Consider the following 24,112-nt stretch of genomic DNA (forward strand, 5'->3'; position numbering starts at 1 on the left):
GGCTCGCAATCCCATTAGAGGGCTGCGTAATTAGACCGCTCGGCTGCTTTGTAAAAGCCCATTTTCTTTTGTCTCCTTTGGCTGCCACCATCCGAGCCGTCTCGAACCTCACCTCTAAATATTTTTTTTCCCTCCACTTTGAACTAATTCAATGACTTCAGTGTATTTTTTTTCCGTTTGTTCGGTTTAAAATGGAAGGTTATTTTCTGTTTCTAATGCCATGCGTTTGTTCGTGTGTGTGTGTGTGGGCACGTGGAGAACCCATGGGGAGTGGTGGTGCAGCGGTTGGCGCCCGCTGCGCTCTGAACCCGGCGTCCAGAGTTCGATTCCCGTTCATGGCCAACATCAGTGAGGATTTTCTGAACCGGTCGTGGGCATCCCCTAGGTCGACTCAGCCTCAAATTAGTACCTGGTACGGTGTGTAAACATCGCCACCAGGGAGACAAAGGCGGCCGGGCTTGCTGCTGGCCACCCGCGCCCTCGTGTGCCGTTCCGGCCTTCATAGGTGCTCGCTAACAGAACTTGCCCCAACAGTCTGATGAAGGCTATACTGGGCAGGTGGGATCTTTTTTATGGCGAACCCAGTGGGTGGGATTGGTCTGGAGCTGCCCCAGTTGCCAACAGAGAGACCAATTTTTCAGTTTCATTTATTAGGTATAACCCTGTGAGCCATGCGGCTCTTGACTCGGGTGCAGAGTCTCGTTCGGCGGCGCCGTGGAGAAAAATGGAGAAAAGCAATATATATAATACACGGAACTCTGTTCTGTTCCTTCGTGTAAACAAAAGTTGTGTTTCAGTCCATCAGCCTTTCATCAGACTTTCCAGAGCAATATTACCAAGCAGCATTTGTTTCGGCAAGCAAAGTCTGGACCGGTTTTTGCCTCGAGGGTCTCGTCAGCAAGCGGGCTTGTTCACCAATTGCCCCTGAATGGAACCAATGTCATTCGAAAGAGCACGCCATTTAAACTATGGGGCTCCGTTCAAAGGTAAAAAATATATATTTAAACTACACGGCCAGCAGCGCTGTATGCACGATGCATAAAAAATGTTAAGAGTTGAAAGGTTAATTTTTACATGTTGGCTCTTACGAGTTGGGGCGCAGTCTGGGTGATGTGATGTCACGTGACATGCAAGACGCGGCAATCCCATCGTCACATTTCTGTTCCTTTTGGCGTCTATAAATCGCCTCTTGTTGTTTTTGACTTGCTCATTTTTTGTTTACTCTCACAGAGGGGAAAGAAATAAATTTGACATTTCAGCACTCTTTTACGGAGCAGGAGTTCAAAACATTGTAATTGCTTTCTTCCTGGAAGAGTAAAAAAAAAACTAGTTACTTATAATAATTAACCTGTTGTTCACAATACTAATTGGTGTCATGGTGCGTAAGCACATCTAATTAACCTGCAATTATGCCTTAACAATTATGCTCGTTCAACAATACTGTATCTGACAAAGTGGGGAGTGGTGGTGCAGTGGTTAGCTCGCTGTGCCATGAACCCGCAAACCTGAGTTGGATTTCCCGGCCACAGGTAACATCGGTGGGGAGTGACTCGGAGTGATATCTGAACTGATACTGGGCGTCGTGCGCTTCACCAATTCGCATTTACCAATTTGGTGAAGTATGGTCAAGCAAACCCCACGAACAATGCAGCGTGAGGAGGAAGGTCTTCCTTCAGCAGTAGATTGAAAAGGGGGCGTACGTCCTATGCAAAATGCAATCATAATGTATGGCCCTTTGTTAATCAACTCCTGAATTAAGTTATCCATTTGTTGTATCAGTCATGGGGTATCTTTGACCATACTTCACCATACTGGCCAGTGCCAATTGGTGAAATGGGGACCCAGGACTCAGCTCGGTTCGTATCTGAATCGCCACTACTAATATTAGCTGTGGCCGAGAATCAAAACTCAAGTTGCCAGGTTCATAGTGCAGAATGCGCGTCGCTGCGTCACCGCTCCGCGCCCACCTGTGTTGTGATGCGTTGTAAAAGCAGCGGCCCTCACTGCATTCTTGCAGAGCAGCACTTTGTTGTTGTGACCGCATTCTCTTATTCGCAGAATTAAAAAAAAGGAAAACTAGCTCACTCGGCTCGTGCTTGTAGGTGCTATTTGGGTTCATCGCAATGTTGTACAATCCGCGGCGGCGTTCGTTGTTTGCGAACGAGCAGTGCTCATTCTCCACGGTGCTCGTTTGGTGATGACACATTGAGATGTTTTCCCGAAAATACAGTTCCTGAAATCTGGTCGATCTTGAGTGCAATTCAGTTCAGCATTGGGGGGGGGGGGGGGGGGGGTGCTTGCTTTTGCTGACTTAGATTGTTTTCATATGTCTTTTAGTTTTTGCAGATAGTTCCAACTGCTGCCCATCAAGTCCATTGAACAACGAAGGCACCACAGCCATTCGTCAGCTCACAGCCAGTGCCGTTGAATAGGTAAACAACCAAGATCGATTTTTATTTACTTTCATTATAATCAGCTGCTTATCTCTGCTACACGCCACGTGAAGGAAGGGCGAGCGAGAGAATGAGTCGTTATCCTCGCTCTCACGCTGGTTATGTTTGTCGGACAAATCGTGGTCATCATCGTAGGAAGCGTGGTCAAATCTAATGCAATCCGGAGCACTGGAACGCTGCACTCCATCTCCTCCTCCGGCTCCAATTAAGGTGGTGGAGGGGGGGGAGCAGCCGACTTTAATTGGCACGTCGATAAAAGGGAGTGAAATGTTTGATAGCCGCGACGTTTCCCACTCCAGGCTCGGTTTGACTTTGTCTTTTTTTGCGTGGTGCGACCTTAGTGGGTCCTGTGCACCGATGGCAGAGCCAGACTTGTTAACTCGCACGGCTGTAATGAGTGAAAAAACTTTAAAGCGTCTAATCAATTGGATCAACGTGTGACTGTCTGCAATACTGAGACATTTCAAAACAATCTAAGCCAGCAAGCAAAGCAAGTACACCCCCTCTCACGCTGTGAGCTGAATGAAATATTTGAATCGTGTGTAACAGAATAACTGCTTTAGGATGTGCATAGTTCGCTTAATTGAATTAAACAAGTTAGGATATGTCACGGAAACCCATGGTTTCTGTAATGCTTTCAAACGTGCATTCATCTTTCATTCGCATTACGGATCAATAGGTAGCTGCCAGAGCAAAACGCTTTTTCATATTTACGAGGAGTAATATTTAGCCTTGGTTTGTATCTCCCAAGTTTTGGGTAGCACCTTCATCCATATGGCCAGTTTCATTTTGGGAAAGGCCCTAACGGCAGCGCAACTTTATATGAAAGTTTTATGCGCGCTGTGGAACGTCGTTACAAGTGTCATTGTGCGTCCCTGTGTTACCTGGAGACGTATGGTGAGACAGACGGACAAAACGCGCGCATTGTCACTTTCAACCTTGAGCAAGCCGTGTTTCCAAACTCCTTTTTAAATCGACGCGAGAAATTGTCTGTGGATGAACACAAAGTAAAATCCCTCCGCGGCCTGCCGTAAGTTACCAGCGTGAGCTGTCGTCCTAAAAACGACTTATCGGTACCATCCACGGTGACTAATGCTCACAATATATTTCCTTGAACCTTTTTAAATTGCAAATGTTTTTACATTTCTGTACGTGTGATAGCAAGGTCACTGTGGAAGCTTTACAGGAGGGTGATGCAGTATGTTTGATCGAGAATATCGTTTTGGGATGCATAGTTTAATAAAAATGTAATATGATAAGAAACACCAACGGAATATAAAAAAGTATATATAATGGAAGCTTGTGTAGAAAAAAGATAGGTGTAACATGGCTACGCTTTCTATCCATGGTGGACACTGCCCAAGGTGGACACTGGTAGGAATTGCCACTGCAGGTGGTACCATGAGCTGTTGTCACGCTCAATCTGGAGGCGCCACACATTGCCGTTGAGATATTCTCTTGGCTCGGTGTAAAAATGCTGCATATCCGTCGAGACACAATGCCTCACTTTGTCAGGATCCATGCATCTTATTTTCAAAATGTGTAATAATATACTCACAAATAGCTCGATTTTTACATTACATCTGTTACCAATTGGCTCGGACAATCTCCTTTGAATGATCATGAGGTGGTACGTGTCTTTAAAACTTGCGCCTTAATTTTTCCGTTTTGACCTTTTACTTTACAACGTATTTAAATTTACGATCTCATTGAATTGCCAAAGTCAATGCGCATTTTACTCATGGAGCAGCTTGGGATTTTGTGCAATAGACGGCACGCGCACGTTTTAGTCCCACTATAAAGGTGCAGCCCTGAACTGAATTGTCTCACCCCCCTCCCCTAGCCCCACTGCTGGCGGTAGAGTCTCCAGACAAAGGCTGCTATGGAGAGCCTCTCCTGACGTTACCATGTGTGGCCTCCTCGTCCACGCTGACCGAATGTATTCACACCCCCCCCCCCACCGATTAGCGCGGTTGGATACGTTGGTTGTGAAGGAAGCTCAACACACATTAACATTAACACACACGTACGTACGTTGCAAGAGGTGAGAGTATCCACACTTTAACTCGCCGCGTGCAACCTGCAAATCGACAAACTGGTGAGCCCATTTATACTGCTGGGTGGATAGCGACGCGAGGGGGGTAGGGTTAAGAAACTTGCCCGTTATTTAACTGCCAGTGTGCTAACCTTATACGCCACAGCAGCATCCGACCGAGTCGTGCCTGTTGAATATTAAACACATCCCCCGCGCGGGGCTATCTTTGGAGATGCTGACACGTGTAATGGTTGCAAGAGGACTGCGGTCTTGATGTGCACATTTCTGAATTTCGTTGCACCGTTGACGAACGGCGTGTAATAATCCTTCCTGCGAGTGACGACACGTTTGTGTTTTTTTTTTAGAGCGGAAGACGTCCTCCTCCCCACGCGCGCGCACACACGCGCGTGGCTGAGTGTGATGGATGGTGACGAGCGCCGTGCGTTTCTCCCCTCCGTGCTCACGAGGCCGAGCGGCCCCCTTGAAGTGTTCGTTTCCTGCAAATTTCGGTCGCTCACCTCCCGGCCATGGAAAGGGGCCACCCATTCAGTACGTTGGCCTTCAAATGAGTTAGACAGTCCGGCGGTGGACTATCTGTTTGCTTAAACACGTTAATATTATTCATCCGTGATCGTTTCTGCGTGGATTCTATAGGATTCGGGGGGCGGGGGGGGGGGGTGCGTCAAGCGTACGTACGCACGCACGCACGCATGTGGGGGTGTAAAAAGTACGCGTGCATACAAGGAGGGAGTTGGGGAGGGGGTCAAGTTTTGGCAGATTTTTGCGTACCTACTCAATGGATGGCCCCAAAAGAGCGTTCGTTCCCATCGTCAATCATCGTCCTCGCCGTCGTCATCATCTGGCAGCCTCTCTTTCACTACTGAGAAGACGCCACAGCTACCCCGTGTGTGACTGTGTGTTGGTGCTCGCCCACCGATGCCCACGAGCGGCGTTTGACTCGGCTGCTCTTTTGGCACTGCTCCTGTAGGTGCCCGCCCGCTGGTGGTGTTGTTATGATTATTATTAGCGTGACGCTTGTTTACCCAGCACAGCCTCGTGAAAGTTATTGGGGGGAGGGCGAATGTTGCCGCTGCTGTGTCTCATCCCAAATTGGGTTATTTGCAGGCAATCTTAAAGCGTTGGGATGTTTTTGGCAAATACCAGTTACATTTCTAGATTTGAAGCTTTCGTGACTGCAAGGATCCATACTCTTTGGTTCTATTCGGTAAAGTCAGGTAAAAAAAAACAATGAAAAATAAAAAAAAATTCCGACGTTTCGGCCACAACACAAGTGGCCTTCATCAGGTGAAGGGACCAGACTGTCTAGAGGACAGCACTGGAGTGAACACAGCCAAGCTCAGACCGCGACCTTTAAGCTGTGTGAGAGGAAGCAGAGCGCCTTGACAAATGAATTAGCATAAAAATTAGCATTTAATTGGCGGACTCAGCATGATGAACGATGTAGAGGGGGGGAGCATGTGCAGACCGGCGAGGGGGGAGGGGGGAGTTTACATATTGATGGTGTGAAAAGGGAATTTAAGCAGCTGCGAAAGTTTGGGATACCACTACTTGAAAAAATATACGGTACCATTGAAAATTAGTTTAATGTTTGGTTTGATTCAGAACATCTTTCCAATGGTTGCTTAATTTGAAACCATCCTCTCGGTTGAAATTGTGTCTGTGTTTGTAGATCTGAATTGCCTCGTGAACAAATCTCTGATAAAAACCCGTGGGTTTGCAAAGAACCTTGGTATCGGAGAAAATTATATCGTGATCACCCACAGTGTTGTAACAGTCATCAGCTACGGCAGAAGAATTCGTTCTGCCTTGTTTCAAATCTGATTTGTGTTCGCGAATTCGGTCAGAGACATGTCGTTTCGTCTCCCCGATATAGCAGTCACCACAGGTGCAGATCAATTTGTAAACTCCGGGGTACTGTAAGTCAGGAATGACATCCTTCACAGAAGGGATCAGGTCACGGATTTTGTGTACTGTATTGAACCGGACCAGGATCTTGTGTTTGTTTAGCATTTTGGAGATCTTTTTAGTAACGCCTGCAATATATGGTAGTGTGATGGTTTTGATCGGAGTATCAAGTGGTTGTTTCTGTATGGAGGGAGAAACAGCTTGGCGAATGGTACGGTCAGAGTATCCATTCCTTTTTAGGGCCAGATGTACATGTTTTAATTCACTGGTCAGGTGGTGTTGGTCCGAAATGCAATGAGCCCTGTGGTATAACGTTTTGATGAGAGAATTAATTTGCGTCGGGTGGTGGAGGAACGTGGCGAATCCAGAGTAAACCCAACACAGAGAGAAGCCACCCGAGTCAGGAATTGAGCCTCTGGGCCCCTTCTTTCCGCGAGGCACAATGTTACCACCACGCCGCCAGCCTGCCGCCCACCCACATGGGACCCGGGTCTGCACGCTGCGGGAGATGGATGTTGCGCGTGTGAGTCACCGACTCTGGCGGGACATAGGATGAAATGTACCGGAGCCACTGGTTTCTTATTCCAATGTTGCGGTTGGCTAAATGTTTAGTTTTACTTTTACAAGCGGCGAGTTTTTCTTTCCCCGCCTGGTTGAGCATTTCGCTTTCACCACGCGTGAGTACGCGCGTCTCCTTGAGTTGAGATGAGGAAATCCCTTACAGACTTCACGGTTTAAATGTTGCCTTGTTGGTTCTGGTTATTCTCTTGGATCATATATTGATTGGGAGTGGTGACCAATCGGTCACTATCTAATTGTGGGGAGGAGTCCTCGGGGGGAGCCCAATAGGATGACCAGAATGAAACAGACATTACATAAACAAGGGTGGCGACCAGGTAGGAATCCTTGTTTCAACTCCCTGGGGATTTTGGCAGCGGTGCGTGGCAATAGCTTGACCGAGAGAATAATTGATTTTTTTTTACATTTTTTTAAATAAAAAATATATATAAATCTTGACTTAAAACTTTCGTGACCGCAGGAATACATATTCAATGGGACTTTCGGTTAAGCCACGTATATAGAAGAAAAAATAATAGTAATATATCACGATGTTTCGATCGCAACACTATCATATATACATTCTATTGTTTTTGCTTTCGGAATTTTTTCAGAAGAAGAATTCATTCCAGAATCTTTCAGAAAACGGCAGCAGAAGAGATTTTTTTTTTCTCCCGAGGATGGCTTCTGAACAATTATTCAGGTGTTCTATTTATCCTTTATGGTTGCCATGACCTTGTGGTTGCCATGACAATATCATAGTAACCCCTGCAAAGTAATTGTTGCTGTGATGTTTTTTACATGACCGATATTGAGGTTCATTCTCACGGCTGGAAATGTATAGAAATTAAGTTCCAAACTATATTTAACGTCATAGTTTTTTTTTTTACCTAGTCATTGGCGATTGAGCTGAGACGCATAAATCCACTACGCTTGGGAATCCAGTTTCATCACAGGTGTAGGCAAAACCCAGATTCCCACCCATGATCTCGATCGTATTCGGTCACCGCTCTGCCCTCTGAACTGTGTGGCTACCAGATACTTGGTTAATAGTCTCAGTACTCATAATAAGTTTAACACGTAGGCTTTCGCGACCAATATTATTCACAATAAAGGTCTTTGGGTTAGAGATCGCGTAAGTATAAATGTGCTGTAACCCTCCACCACCCGACACAGCCAGTTAGTAAGGGAATTGTCACGTAAACAACGCGCCAGTTAGTTACTACTTCAGCCCACCGGTGTGTTTGAGAGTAAATCCACGACATTTACCATTTGAGTACGACGTTTCGCTGGTAATTACATCCAGCATCATCGGGCGATTTACCAGAATAGTGAAGTAATCCATCTGCTCCCGGTCTTAAATAGAGCAAGGCGACATCACTGAACCCAATCAGGTGCACTGATAAAAAGAAGAGGAAGCCCACTTGGAAGGTTTAATGTTTTGGGAGAATGCTGTGAGCAATTAACTTTTTGAAGCCGAGACATGAGGTGGTCGCACTGAGATTCCTAGACAGATTTCTGAATATATCTCATGACACGATGTTGATCACGCAATTTAAATAAATTATATTTGGAGGGGGGGGGGAGGGGATATCTAAAGAAAATACTACGTCAAAATATATTCTTCCTGGGAACACCTTGGCACTTGATGTTAGCCGTAGCCAGGAATCCAACTCGGGTAACTTGGGTTTGTAGTGCTATGGGTTGATCACTGTGCAACCATTACATCACTAAATAATCTATACATGTAATCTATATTCGTTACTACTTTAGCACTGTTGGCTGCATGTGTTGCGAAAGAAGTTCAACATGCAAACATGCTCACACAGGGCAGCACGCATGCCTCGTGACGGGCCACAGCTGTAGAAGCAGTCTGAGGCAGCTGTGGAACAACATCTATCTCGCACAATGAAAATGCAGTGCTTGAGAAATAGCAACTGAGGGGTCAACTTGACCTTGTCAGATTGTATTTGAATGCTCGGTTTAATGTCCATGCGCACCAACTCTGTGCATCTTATTCTTGGTTATTTCTTTAAAATGACGTAGAAGGGAAATAATAAAATATAAAACATCATCAAATAAAATTCTCACGACGTTTCGGCCACAACGCAAACAGAGCTGCCTTTCCGACAGCTCTGTTCTTCACCTGAGGATGGCTGCTTGCGTTGTGGCCGAAACGTCGTGAGAATTTTATTTTATGATGTTTTATATAATGTTTTATTTCCCTTCTACGTGACTTTACCGAAAGAACGAAAGAATATGAATCCCTGCAGTCACGAAAGCTTTGAATCGAAATTCTGTGCATCTTGCACATTTTCTTTCGCGCTGCAAAGGATCCACGTTTGTGCTCTCCTCTCAGCCGCCTTGTAAGCGATTGCTTCTCCCTTGCTTGCCGCCACATAATGGTGCTTCAAAGGCCTCCTCTTAGGCGAAGCGTGCACAGCCCACGTGCTGATATAACCAGCATTATTCACATTATTTAACAAAGCACCAATAACAATATTGGAATGCACGGCAAAATTACCACGTATGGTGAATCATATTCTGGTCGTGTTCGTGTTTGTACCTCCCATCGGTGTGGCAGCTGCAACGCGGTTATAGTTGTAGCCTTTATAGTTGTAGCCTTTACCCTGCTTTTGCTTTTTTCCACGATTTATTTCCAACTGAGTGACCGCTTTCATGTCACAAGATGCAGGGACCTTTCAAAAACTTGCCAAGTCGTGTCCATGCCTCCTTGTTAGATAATGACCCGCAGAAGGAGATATTGCAGAACTATTTTTGAGGTCCTTTAAAGTAACCTTTTTTGATCCACTTATTAGAGGTTTGACTGACAGGAACGGGGAGGCCTCATCCGACAGTGATTTAAAGAATGTTAAAATTAGGAGGTGCAATTTACCACACGTCTTGCAGTCGATCTCAATGTCTTCAAACTCTCAGAGCTGGAATGAATTAAAGCTGAAAATTAATTTTAAAGTCATTTTCTTTCACGTGTGCCCATTGGTGGCGAGGCTGGAAACCATCACCTTGCTAGACTTAAGAACACCGGTGTAATCGCGGGCGGCTGAAAACCGAACCCCAGGACCTCGGCAATGCTGGCTCGACATTCTGATCCAAGAGCACCCCCCCCCTCACCCTGCCACCCAAGCACCCGTGACAATCGTATCCAGCCAAGGAGAAAGCCATTCATTACCCACGTGTCTGCCCTGAGCTCAAACCCAGGACCACGGCGATGTTGCCAGCTCAATGCGAGAACCCCCCCCCCCCCCCCGGGGACATTGGAGTGACCTCCTCGCTTATTGCTCGCGATGGGGCTGAAAGGGCGAGCTCAAAATAGGCCACGGTAGTAAGCGGCAAAGGTGACGGAACTCTGACTTTCTCAGCCCAGTTTTTATTTGATTATTTATGTCGCTTTGTCTGCAGGCGAGGCGGATAAGACGTCTTCTCAGCCTGGTTTCTACAATTTTAAAATTTGGCTCTGCTGTCCCAGGAATGGCACAGGAACAGTGGAAGGATTCATGTGCCCGAGCTTCCATGACTTAAACTATAAACTGTTTCTTTTTATTTTACTAGATAAGGCCCGCTGAGCTATATAACTTTTTCAGAAGCAACCTGGCTATCACAAATGATAGCTCAACGAAGTGGCTTTTCACGTGGAAATTTATAGCAGCCAAATACTTTAAACGCATGTTTCTGGAGAGGAAAACTGGAGGACCCAGAGAAAAATCCACACGACCACGGGGAGAACATGCAAACTCCAAATATACAGGTGTCAGGGCTGGGATCGATCCCACGACCGCTTGCATACCAGGCGAGGTTGTTAACATCTCACCACCACAGTGTGAGATTCCATGGCCTTAGCCCCCCCCCCCCCCTCTTGCTCTGGTTTTTTTTCTACCCCACCCCCCCCCCCCCCCCCACGTAAACTTACCAGATGTCTGCAGAGGCTCAAGTGGTACATTTGTTGAGCTGTCTCAGCGCTTCTCCCCGTCCATCTGCTGTTGCCTACTCTTTGGGCACATCCACGACCCAACTAAATTCTCTATCACCGCCCCCACACGCACAGTAAGTGACTGTCTCCAATATTGGGCCCCTTCCCACTCGACTCCGAGTGCCGTCCGCTGCTCAAGGCAGCCCTGCCCTTAGAGGTGGTGGGACTGAAGGGAAGCTTGAGTGGCGGGTGTGGTGCTTCGGCAAAAGACAACTAAACAAAATATGTAGGGCCCCCCAAGCAGCTGTGGAGGTATGATAAATAAGAACAGGTTTTACCATTTCTGGCAATAAAACAGGTGTTAAGATGTTCAAACACCAAATCGATACCTTTTGCAAGGAATCAAGTCTGCATTAACCACACACGGTACTTGTGGTGAAGATGAAAACAAAAATGCTCTAATAATATACGCATTTTTTTTTACTGATTGGCCTGCACCAGAGACAGCCTTTTTATGGCCTAGTCTCACCACCAGAGAACGCCAAAAGACGAACAGTACAAAAAGCAAATGTTCAAGTTGAAAATATATATTTTTTTAAATCGAATTAATCTGGCTTACTCCACTCGTGCCTGTGCCTCCCTTTACTCATCGAACTCCATGTGTGTCTCTTGTCTTCATCTCTCTTATTTCTCTAATCTTAACTCTATCTCTCTATATATATGTCTACATCTGTTCTGTCATCTCACTAGGCATGTGTAAATTGAAAGGGGAGGCTCCCAACAATGATTTCTGCTTGGGGGGGGGGGGGGCCCAATGAGCCGGTGCCACCCACTGCCTGCTGGTCATGGACACAACAAGGGATGTTATCCATACTGAAATTTTTTTGTCAGTGAGATCACGCAAATGTAAATGTGTCGTTAAACCCGCCACCACTCAACACGGCCAATTAGCAAGGTTTGTCACGGTAACAAAACGTTCCAATTAGTTACTACTTCAGCACACCGGTGTGTTGGAGAGTAAACACACACTATTTACAATTCCACTACGATGTTTTACCTGGTGATTACAACCAACTTCATCGGGCGATATTTAGAATTGTGCAGAAAGTCTTAAACGGAGGGGTAAAGGTGATGGCATCACTGTGAGGGCCTATCAGGTGCAGAGGCCTGGTATACAGGAGGTCGTGGGTTCGATCCCGACCCTGATACCTGCTGTATATTTGGAGTTTGCATGTTCTCTCCGTGGCCGTGTGGATTTTTTTCCAGGTCCTCCGGTTTTCTCCCTCCACATTTATAAACATGCGTTTAGAGTATTTTGGCTGCTTTAAATTTCCACGTGATAAGCCACCTCGTTGAGCTTCGTTGAGCTATCATATAGATCAGTGGGACTCACCTGGTAAAATAAAAAAAAATAAAGTGTTTATAGTTTACATTTTGATTTAAAGCTTTCGTGACTGCAGTAATTCATATTCTTAGCTCTTTCGGTAAAGTCACGTTGAAGGGAAACAATAAAATAATGAAATATATATGAAACAATAAAATTTGTTATTATTTTATTGTTTCCCTTCAACGTGACTTTACCGAAAGAGCTAAGAATATGTTTATAGTTTGTTCTATTTGTTTATAGCATCTTGTAAGTTACAATGGATCATGTTATTCTGAGAAAACTCAGTGCCTATTATATTAAAAGGATGTTATATGGGCACAGCCCAGTGCCAGCCCAGTGCCAGCACCGTACCAGCACTCTTTTCACTGGCTGTGGAAACGAGGCATTAGGAGGCTTTCGGCAGCTTTCAAAAGAAACTGCGAGCTCATCACAGGGACGGCAAGGTGACATGGCGTGACATTCAGATTCTAGCCCGAGCAGGGAGAAGATAATAGAATCGAAACCAGGGACGCAAATCTGTTCTCCCAGAGCAATAGAGAAAGAGTAAGCTTCGCATGTGCTCGGAATGCATTGTTTAAATTATTGCAATAACAAGAATTGTGCTAAAGCCAAAAGGCATCGCTTTTGCTCTTGCTTATTATTTTTTTGTTGTAAAAGTAATTACCGATATGGAAGCCTAATTGCGCCGGTGTACCGGGTTTTTTTTAGCTTGCACGCTCGTACGCGCACAAATCACCACCGGACGTTGGGTGAAGCGAGTTTTTGCGCGTGGCCTTATTCTCTCCGCGACCGCAAATCGAAATCTTTATTTATTTATCCTGGAGAAATCCGACGAGCTGTGGAGCTGCTATTCACAGGTGTCCAGTAAAGGGGCACGCGAAGCATGGGGGACTGTGACCCACCGCGAAGATCTGTGCACGTGAAATGCTGCACGGCATCAACCTTTGTTCGCGCTCGCGCGAAACGATGCGTACAGCAACTGCCCAGAACGTATTGATGGAAGAAATGTCAAAGGGTTAAAAGGCACTGGTGAGCTCTGAATGCCTGGTGAAACTTTCTAAGTCCATTGTTTGATCCATAAAATATTATCTCCGAGGCTCGATTTGCCCTTTGTCTACTCCTGCACAATTTTTCTTCGTTGTGAAGGTTTTGAGACTTAATGAGATAACAAAAAAATGACTGAAATGAAAGCAATGGTAAGTTATCCCCTTTTTGTGATCATAGTTGTGATTTTGATGATGATGATGATGAAATTGAATCCTGACCGTTCACAACATGCTTTAGACAACTATCAATCGTTGCGTGTTCTCGCATTATCGTTTTAACACATCTGTCATGTCCACCATTAATGTCACCACTTATCAAGTGATCCACTTCGGCCTATTCGTGAGTCACTTTTTTTTCAACACTTTCATTTATTTTTTTATTTTACTTTGAATGTTTTATAGCTCTGTGTTTTCGTAATGCACCAGTACATAACATCATCAATCCTTAATGCAAGTAATTCCATTAAATTGATGGAATTGCATCGTTATTTGGAGAGAGAGAGAGAGAAACTGCACGCTTTTTTTATTTCATTGCAGCCTTGGGAATATTTCTATTGCAAATAATAAATTGACTTAGAGCATTAATTTGGAAATGAGATAAGCGTTCATCTCTGCAGCCAAAAAGTTGGGAATTCTGATATATCATTATTTTCTGTCATCTAATTCATTTTCGCTGTGAATTTGATTAGGAAATAATGCAAAGTATCAATCTCCATAGGCTTCCGATGAAAGTTACAGGAGCGGATATTGAAGGTTGGGTGTCGACCGTGCATCATTTGCATGATCCGACAGAAGGAAAGCAACGATGGCGCATTGCGGTGATGCCAATGGCTTTTGGTCGCGATGACCCATTGACCTTGGCTGATGAAACAAAAGAAAAGTGGATTTTTTGTGCACGAACGTTATCTTGCACGTGTTTTAATTTTTACGTGATGATCGAAATGGACAATGTGCCCTGCGCTGAATCTGCTGCCGCGCCACCCTAAGCCGATTAACCCGTAATGTCACTGCACCCACGGGGAGGATGAATCTGCACTGCGTAATTGATTCGAACCCACAAACACGCCGCGCGGCCAAGCGCATTTTGATCCAATTACATTCACTGAAACCTCGAGTAATTACAAATGTTTCCCCATCGGCGCAGTTTTTTCATATGTGCAATTGAGCTTTGGAATGATTATCTTTTGCAGCAAAATTGGATCGCCGTGCCATGCCACGCCATTCAGCGCGCGAGCCCATGACCATTAAGATCATTTGCAGCGATAGGATTTCTCAGCCTTGCCGTGCGTAAACACAATGCGATGCGATCGCACGAAGCGACGTACCATTTTCAAACATCGTTTGATGGCCGCGTACGCTCGCACGGCACCCCTTGCATTGCGATCACGAAGGGAACGGAGAGATTCCTCCCGATCGCCATCGAACTGATTACCAACTCACTCGCCACTTCCCCCCCCCACCCCCGCAAGCTTTCCCTCTCGAGTGACGTCTTAACGCGATGCAGAGAGGCTGCATGTGACATGCGTGTCCACGCAGCTAATGTCGTGAATGCGTGCCACACTCGGTGACGAGAGAGGGACCGCATTTTCCCCGTTGTCGTATCAGCCACCGCCGTCGCGTATTTCTGCACCTCTGAGATTCGGAGACGATTCCATATCTTGAGCTATGCATGACGAGCAAACTAATCATAATTAATTGGCGCTCGCTCAAAAGCGCTTGCACCATCAGTCTGTTGAGGCTATACGGCGGGGGTTCTTGTGTCATTGTTGCATCCAGAATTCTTATTTTATACATTGGCATGGATGTAAGAAAAAATGATATCATGAAATTCAAATGTTGAATTGCTTTTAGATTTTTTTTAATCTTTTCTGTAAATAATAATTGAAGTGTTGAGAATGGGGGGGGGGGGATGTGGGGGAACGCATTTCGCCAATGCAGAAGGTCGTTTGGAATTTCAAAAAAACGATTTGTGTAACCACTTGTTTTTTTAGTTTATATGAGCCCGTGTGCAAGCACGCTTGGTGGATAATTGCATCGCCGGATTAGCAAGAGGCCGTGGGCAACTCGGGGAGGCCTGTGTATCCAGCAGTGGACTGAACATGGCTGATGATGATTTTCCAAACTGCGTGATGCCACGTACAATGAGCTGTTGGCCAGGTGCGTGGAAAGTTTTCCCTGAACCATGGGGACATAGAGAGATACTCCCTCTGTCAGCTCACACGGCCACACGGATAATTAATCAGACTAATAACCGAATTAATAAAAAAGCCCTATCGAGCTACAACGAAAGATTAAAATAATAAAACGTGATATTAAACTGACTGGTAGACTTAGAATAATGCAGGCCTGAGATAGTTTCTATTCAGATGAATCCCGAGTTTGTTCATCATTATAAGGTGCTGGCTAAAGCTCTAAAACGTCGGTTTTTAACAAGAGGGCTGTATACTGCTAAATCGCACACACGTGCAAGCGCGCAGAGCAGTGGCAGCCACCAAAATCGGCGACATGCTTTAAGTTATGGATTCATTAAAACATAATAAGAATAATAGCTTTCCAGCACCCCGTCAATAAATTCTGGACAAAGCCCTCCCCGTGCAGGTGCTTGGGCGTGACAGAAGTTTGACCATGCTTCACCCCGCTGGTCAGCGCAGGTTTACTGAAGGTGGTAGTGGTTTGCACACTGTGCTACGAACCTGGTGACCGGAGTTTTTTAATTATTGGCCACGACTAAGATCAGTGGTGAATGATGTGCGGACCGATCCTGAAGGGAGCAATAAGTGCCTGAAATGTTCAAATTTATCTTATTTGAAGCCATCATACTGACATCTCCTATCCTGGGGGAGGGGGTGGGGGGGGGGGGGGTTGCCCAGAACGGGTTCAGATATCGCTCCTCAATCGCTCGAAAGATCTTACCAGAACTCAAACTCAGGTCGCCGGTTTCACGGGGCAGCACGCCAACTACCGCTGCCCCACTACTGCCACCCTAAAGTAGTATCCTAGAATGCCGCAGTTGCAACGCAGTGTGACATTGCGGAGAGAATTGCGACAATTAGCGTATGCAAAAGAAGAGCAAAATCCGCTTAAATTAGGCGCGTAGAAATGTTGTCATCCCCGCCCCCCCCCCCCCCCCGCTGTGTTTAAAAATGGCGGCTACGTTCATTTGCGCCTGACAAGATTGTATTCTGCACATGTCGAGACATTGCATTAGCGGGCGCTGGAATGGAATTATTTAAATTTGTGGGGGTTTGGGGCGAGTGTGTGTGTGGCCATCCCGACACGTTCGTGAATTTGTTCAAATTCCATTTGTTTATTTGCACGCTTCGTTTGAGCTGTTGACATTCAGAGGGCAGGTTTATCTGATGATTTGACAACAACAACAACAACGAGAAGAACAACACGCCGCGTTAGCTCGCCGCTTTCGGACGGGGTGATTGAAAATCTGAGCGATTTATTGAATTTGAGCCCCGGTAGTTCACCAAAACGGGGATACCTTTCCCCGTCCTGATAGACTTTCTTGTACATTTAGTTCAATTATACTCTTGGCTGTTCTCTGGTGACTGAGCCAAAGCATAAAGTGCTTCAAAGTAAAATGGAATTTATTTACTTATTTCTTTTTTAATGGTAAAAAAACAACCAAAAACCGTGGCTCGCGCCGAGCATCTTGAGAGAATACAACGGCGCTTCACCAGCCGAGCAAACCCCAAATTATTTTCCGAATCCAGCAGAGGGCACTTGCTTTTTAATTTTGGGAGAGAATGAAATGCAAAGAGCGAGCTCTCTTGCCTCACTCCGTAACCGATTCCTCTCGGTCGTGACGGGGTAGGAGAAGAGTGTGCCCACACTTGAAAGGACTGCGCGTACATTTCATCTGGTGGAGAGAGCATTCCCCGCGGCTCCTCGTAGGGAACATTGTGGTTTGATGATAGCCTCGACAATTGACTTTAAAACAAACAGTAGTGGAGCGGTTGGCGCTACGCTGCGCTACGAACCTGGCGACCCGGGTTCGATTCCCGCTCACGGCCAACACCAGTGACGATTATCTGAACCGGTCCTGGGCCTCCCCTAGGTCGACTCAGCCTCAAATGAGTACCTGGTGCGGTGTGTAAACATCGCCACTGGGGAGACAAAGGCGGCCGGGCGTGGTGTTGGCCACCCACCCCCTCGTGGGCCATTCTGGCCTTCATAGGTGCTCGCTAAAAGCACTTGCCCCAACAGTTTGTTAAAGGCTATATGGGGAATATTTGTTTTTTTTTGTTTGTGTGTGTGTGTATATATATGGGGAGCGGAAGTGTAGCAGTTAGCATGCTGCTCTGCGAACCCGGCGACCCGAGTTTGATTCCCGCCCACGGCCAACGCCAGTGTGATAGTTACCTGAATCTGTCTTGGGCCTCCCCTTGGTCGACTCACCCACAAATGAGGACCTGGTGTGATGTGCACTCATCAACAATGGGGAGACAAGGCGTCCGACCTTGGTGCTGCCCACCCACCCCCTCGTGTGCCATGCCGGCCTTCATAGGTGCTCGCTAACAGCACTTGCCCCACTAGCCTGTCAAGGATATACTGGGGGGGGGGGGGGGGGGGGGGCGGGGGTGATCTTCGTCTTTGTCATATATTTATGAACCCCCTCGCTCAACCACTCGTTGTTCTCCTTGCCGTCCGTCAGGATCTGCAGGCGGAGATTGAGGGGCAGCAAGACGCCTTCGGGGGCTTGACGGAGAGCGGGCAGCGCATCCTGCAGTCGCTGGACGGCTCGGAGGGCAGCACTGCCCTGCAGCGAAGGATCGACAGCGTGAACCAACGGTGGCGCGACCTGCGTCACAAGTCGAGCAAAGCGGGGTCAGTGGGCGGCAGGGGGCACGCACAAAAGGGGGGAGGGGGGTGGAAGGGAGGGGGGCGTGGAAGGGAGGGGGGAGTGGAAGGGAGGGGGGGGTGAAAGGGAAGGGGGGGTGAAAGGGAGGGGGGGTGAAAAGGAGGGGGGTGAAAGGGAGGGGGGGTGGAAGGGAGGGGGGGTGGAAGGGAGGGGGGTGGAAGGAAGGGGGGGTGAGAGGGAGGGGGGTGGAAGGGAGGGGGGGTGGAAGGGAGGGGGGTGGGAGGGAGGGGGGTGAAAGGGAGGGGGGGTGGAAGGGAGGGGGGGTGGAAGGGAGGGGGGAGTGGAAGGGAGGGTGGGTGAAAGGGAGGGGGGGTGAAAGGGAGGGGGGGTGAAAAGGAGGGGGGTGAAAGGGAGGGGGGTGGAAGGGAGGGGGGGTGGAAGGGAGGGGGGGTGAAAGGGAGGGGGGGTGAAAGGGAGGGGGGGTGAAAGGGAGGGGGGGTGAAAGGGAGGGGGGGTGAAAGGGAGGGGGGGTGAAAGGGAGGGGGGGTGAAAGGGAGGGGGGGTGAAAGGGAGGGGGGGTGAAAGGGAGGGGGGTGAAAGGGAGGGGTGTATCTGCTGCTTGAACACCGAGCCACGTTTGACTGATGGTTTGTAATCTGTCGGAAAGTAACAGTTTTCGTTCACGCAACTCAGTTTTTGGTTTTAACAAGGAAGGCGCAGCATTGCTGGTAAATGCCTGACAGCTTTTTATAACCACATTCAAATTGTATGGGTAATATATATGCTAATATGTGTTTATCACACCCAATAACACCTCTTGATCCACGATTTGCGTCACAAAGTAACCCCCACCCCACCCCACCACCTCCCCACCTCCCCAGCCATTGGCTCCTTTTGAAGAAGATTGTTTGTCAATTTGTGAGCGAGGAGGGCTCTCACCCGGGCTCGCCCATGCATTTCACCGGTTCTCGTCGCTCTCGTCAAGCTGTGCTACTTGTGATAATGCGACAGGACCCCGATTTGCATCCTCGCTGGAGAAAATTAGTCTTGTAATTGGGCAGCTCAAAGCCAATGGGTCATCTCGTGAACACGCTGCCAGGCATCCCTCATTAAAAGCCCCGTTTTCACCGATGCGCGCCCTGAAATAATAAGCGCTTAAACGAATTCCGTGTTTTAACCAACGCGCCTCTGGTCTTCACTCCACCATTAACAAAAAAACAATAGTGTGGCAGCATGGAGGTGCCATCGTCGTTTTCGGCCCACTGCAGCATGAAGGCCTCCCCGACGCCGTCGCCGCTGACCGTGGTTCGGTGTTGCTACCGTCCAATCTCACTCCTGAACGTGATCGCAACTCGTTGCTCCGTTCCTACGGTTGCCGTCTTCGCTACTTTGGTGGCCGTTCCGTCGGCGGTCGGTTCCATCGTCACCCGCCATCCTGTCTCACGATGTGTCCTGCCCAAGCCCACTTTACGTGTCTTTACCCTTTCCCGTCGGAACGGAATCGGAAGACAAACTAAAATAATATAACTTTATTGGCACCGAGGCTCCCGCAAGGCCATGCGGGAGGGCGTGTGGCGCGGTTTGGCGCAAGCTATCGTAGGGTGCGGCGGTCGTGTAGCTACGGTTTTCTGCCGTGAGTAACGATGTCTTTAAAAACAGCGGCACTACGGCTCTCTAAATAAAATTAATGCCAACCGCTTGCGCATTGCCGAGATTCGGCTGTGGAACGGAACAGCCACCCTGCAACTTGCAGTCGTCTCGGAACGGGAAAGGGTTCGCTGCCAATGTGATTTGCCTCATTCGTGCGTGCTCCCCGATCCACGTGTTCCTCGCTTCTGCGTACCTCCAGGCACGGCATGCCACTGCAGCAGAGTGGAGGGTCCCCGGAGTGGCTCAAAGAGTTTCTGGCCTGGCTCGACGAGAAGGAAAGAGACCCGAGGGGACAGGCGGACGGAGATGTTGGGGGCGACTGGGAGAGCGTCCACAAGCAGCTGGAGGAAAACAAGGTGCTTGCGGAGGACTGAATTGTAATACAGGGTGTCCTGAACGATAAATAACCATTACTCAAGAATAATGATGATGAAATAACGAAACTAAACGATTCCTGATCTATGTTTTATTTTACCAGGTAAGGCGCCACAGACCTACGTAGCTCTTTTTCAAATCCACTTTGACGGTGACCCAAGACGAGAGGAGCGCAATTCACTTATTTTTGCACAGGCTGTGTGTGCGCTTTAAAAATAAATCGTCACGTGTTTCTCGAAACTCACGGTTTTGTAACCATGCACTGTTGTTCTCTTTCGGTGGGTTAATTTTTTTCCTCGTAATTTAGAGATGTCATGAGCGATGTGAGTTGCAGGACGTCCGGGCCACCTTGAACCTCAAAGTTATTTTTTTCAGGCAGTACGGACAGGACACGACCTTATTCCGTGTAGAGAGAGAGAAAGAGGTCTTTAGCCAAGATTAGGACATTTGGGAAAATGGAGACAATGTTAGCAAATATCCGATTAACTCATTGTGTCAACAATTAGGTTACTGTGCCTTAAATAGCCCAGGAGTCGGACACGGAGCCTAGCTCTGAACTGATTCGTACCGAGCAAGTGCATAAAACTGGACATCTGTCATGCGTTAAATATGCATAGAATTCTTAATGTTGAATGGCAAGGCCATTTATCAACCCCTGAGCTCAAACACAAATCAAAGTGGACACCACTTAGTGCAATAATCCGAATAGAATTCTTCCTTTGGGTTCTTCATGTCCTAAGAATGCCAGGCAGTGGAATTCTAGGCGTCAGATTAGTCCACAAACCAGAAGGGAAACGAAATCTATGGAGAACACCATACAAAATGGAACACATTAACTAATGGTTTTATTCAATTATGACCGCATCTGATCACTTTGTGATACAATAATGTATTTTGCCAAAATCACTGTCGATAAGGGACCGTTGATAGGGCAATCCATAAAACTAGGTTTCTGTTTCATTGATGTTTTACAGACAATTTCTTGCATTTATAAATGTAACAACAACGCGTAAAGTTTGAGGGCGCTGCGTTTGCAGCACGCTGGCCTGTTTTTATGATGAGAAGACAATGGCTCTTCTGTGCCAGACATCCCCCCCATCCAATTCTTCACCTAAAAATTATATATATTTACGTGTAAGCCCAGAACATACTGTGCCCAGGAAAATTACCCTTAAGGACGGGCGCATCGGTGCGTTTCCCTCTTTCCCCTGTTTGTTTACCCAATTAGCATAATTTCCTAATTGAGGGACAAGCTCCATTAGCCATGCAGACCCAGTCAGCCTGCACAGATAGACCCTTGAATCTGGAGCACGTTACAAACGCACGTTTTGTGACACACGTGTTTTAATTACCTTCTTGACCTGTCTTTATTTTAATCTTGATTTGAAGCTTTCGTGACTGCAGGAATCCATACTCTTTGGTTTTTTCGGTAAAGTCACGTAGGTATAAAATAAAATAATAAAGTCACCTACGTGACTTTACCGAAAGGACCAAAGAGTAAGTCTATAATTTCTTCAAATTTGGTGGGGTATTTTCCTTTCTCCAGGACCCTTCCAGTCCTGTGTAAAGAAATGCATTCAGACAGGCTTGAATATCTTTCGTGTGATCTGTAACTCCACTTCTAACTCTCTTCTCGAAGCACCTTTTCTGGAACACGCAGTCCTGAATTATAGACACACAGACTCCTTTGCAGTGGCATTATCTGATCCACACATCAATCACGTGTGGGTATTATCCTTTTCTCTATCTTCCCGTGGACCCCATGGTTCAAGAGGCAGTTGAGATGTTATAGATTTTGATTTAAAGCTTTCGTGACTGCAGTGATTCATATTCTTGGTTATTTCGGTAAAAAAAAACAAGAATATGTTATAGATTATTGTTGATGGGAGCCTGGAGGGGGGAGAGTTTGTACAGGGCCTTGCTCAGCCCTCAGGCTATTGACTGCAAGTCACAGGGAAGGCCTAAAGTTATGCAACTGTCAGTCTCATAGTGAGCACAGCATGTACATCTGAGGTACAAAAATCCACGATGTATCATCGGAAGCAAAATATCTCAGAATACTGGAAGAGGGAGGGGGGGGGAGTTAGATGTAACTCACAAGAAAAATAAACTTTTAACGTCCCAAAAAAACTTGCATATTTCTTCGGCCAGCTACCTTGCAAAAGTGGCCAATTGTGGGACATTCAGGACCTTTGGTAACACCCTAGGAGCATCGTCAACCTGGAATGCTGGATAATTCAGATCTGGAGACCTGTACCGAACCCAGCTTCTGTCGCTGTCCGTGAACTCCTCACTCGCTCACTCTGTGTGTGTCGCCCTCGCTCTGCCCCATTGCAGAAATTCAGAGAGGAGCTTCAAGTGAAAGAGGTAGAGATCATCTCCGCGATGGACACGGCGGAAATGATCTCGTCGGAGGAACAAGTGAACGATGGTAAAACAACAAAAAATGTGTTATAACAATAGGAATTTGGCATGATTCTTTTTAGGAGTGCATGCACAAACTCAGTTAAGGGCATGGCACACAGTGAATGTTAAGCGAACATTAAACAAATGTTGAAGGTTAAACAGAATGAGTGATGATATGATCTGCTTTTGTCTATTTTGTGTTGCTGGCTGCCTGACATGTTGGACCCTTCGGCCTGTGCTCAGCATCTGTGATTTTTAAAATAAAATAAAATGCAGTCTACGCGAGCTCTCACGCCGCTATGTATGATATGTATGAGCCCCACCACTTGACAAAACCCCGCACTGACCAACTTGGTGCAGTATGATCAAACAAACTGTCATGACTTGGGAGGCCTTAATCCAGCAGTGGATTGACTGTAAATTAAAATGAATTCCGGTAATTTCAATCTGGAATTGAAAAATCAGCTCTAGCTCACACTCCATATGTTTATGATGAAGGTCTGTACCCCACAACCCCCCCCCCCCCCCCCCCCATGATACGGGGCTGGTGAACTGCAGTCTGAATAATGCTTCTAAGCCTTGACAAGGCCTTGGGAAATTGCCGTTCCAAATTTATCAAGTTGTTTTTTTCCCGCTGGGCGTCGTACAACTTGGAATGCAATTAACAGATCGTGTAGACTCCGCTGATTTCAAACAAAATGTGGAAAAATAATCCATCAGTTTCAAGGCAGTCCCGCATCGATTCATATTTGATTAATTTTTATTTCTCTTCACTAAGTTTGTTGTGTGTGCACATTTATTTATTTCTCCATTATATCAATGCGTCTCTGTGCGTTTACATTTGATTGCTTTTTTTTTCGTTTCCCCGTAGTAGTTTTTTTTTATATTTCGAGACGACCTTTTGGATCCATTTCACACGCAGTTGTCAAGCCGTCGGAACATCACACAAAGGAATGTGTGTGTGTGCGCGTGTGCCCTCGCGCTCGCTGCCAAAGCGCTGTCCTCCAGACAGTCTCGTCCCTTCACCTGATGAAGGCCGCTTGTGTTGTGGCCGAAACGTCGTGAGAATATTATTGTGTTCTTTTATTTTATCAATTTATTCTTTTATTCTCATTCTACGTGGTGACTTTACCGAAAGAACCAAAGAAGATGAATCCTTGCAGTCACGAAAGCTTTAAATCGAAATTTAATTTTTTTTGTTACGTTTCAACCGGTCTGGGCCTCATTTCGCATCTGTCATCTCTCCAGTGTCCCCTCTCGGCCTATCAAGCCGAAAGATAAAAAAAATCAACAAAACAAACACGGCAACAATCGGCCTGCCGCTAGACAGCGCTTGGGGTAATCGTGCAAAATCACCAGGACAAAAAAGCCATGATGTCTGTCATCACACACACACACTGGCTGTGGTAATACCAAGCCCTGCCTGTACTTGACGGCGGGAATGCTCTTGCTAGGCAGCGGCGGTCGTGTTGTACACTCTGAAATTAAACGGCGGTCTCCTTGAGCTGACGCCGTCGCCTTTCGCCGTGGCGCGTGCG

The 24,112-nt window shown here is 46.8% G+C and overlaps 1 protein-coding gene across 8 annotated transcripts in view; it reads left to right on the top strand.

Moving 5' to 3' along the window:
* The window catches only part of LOC116953433 (dystrophin-like), a 373,535-nt gene that overhangs the window by 252,779 nt on the left and 96,644 nt on the right, over nucleotides 1-24,112 (top strand). For all 8 annotated transcript variants that reach the window (XM_032973644.2, XM_076074969.1, XM_076074971.1 and 5 more), the window contains 3 exons: nucleotides 17,997-18,169; nucleotides 19,993-20,149; nucleotides 22,506-22,599. In XM_032973644.2, the coding sequence (XP_032829535.2) occupies nucleotides 17,997-18,169; nucleotides 19,993-20,149; nucleotides 22,506-22,599 (424 nt within the window). The remainder of the gene's footprint in view (nucleotides 1-17,996; nucleotides 18,170-19,992; nucleotides 20,150-22,505; nucleotides 22,600-24,112) is intronic.

Source organism: Petromyzon marinus, chromosome 51, assembly GCF_048934315.1.
Source record: "Petromyzon marinus isolate PM22_M1 ecotype Great Lakes invasive population chromosome 51, UKy_Petmar_22M1.pri1.0, whole genome shotgun sequence".
NCBI lineage: Eukaryota > Metazoa > Chordata > Hyperoartia > Petromyzontiformes > Petromyzontidae > Petromyzon > Petromyzon marinus.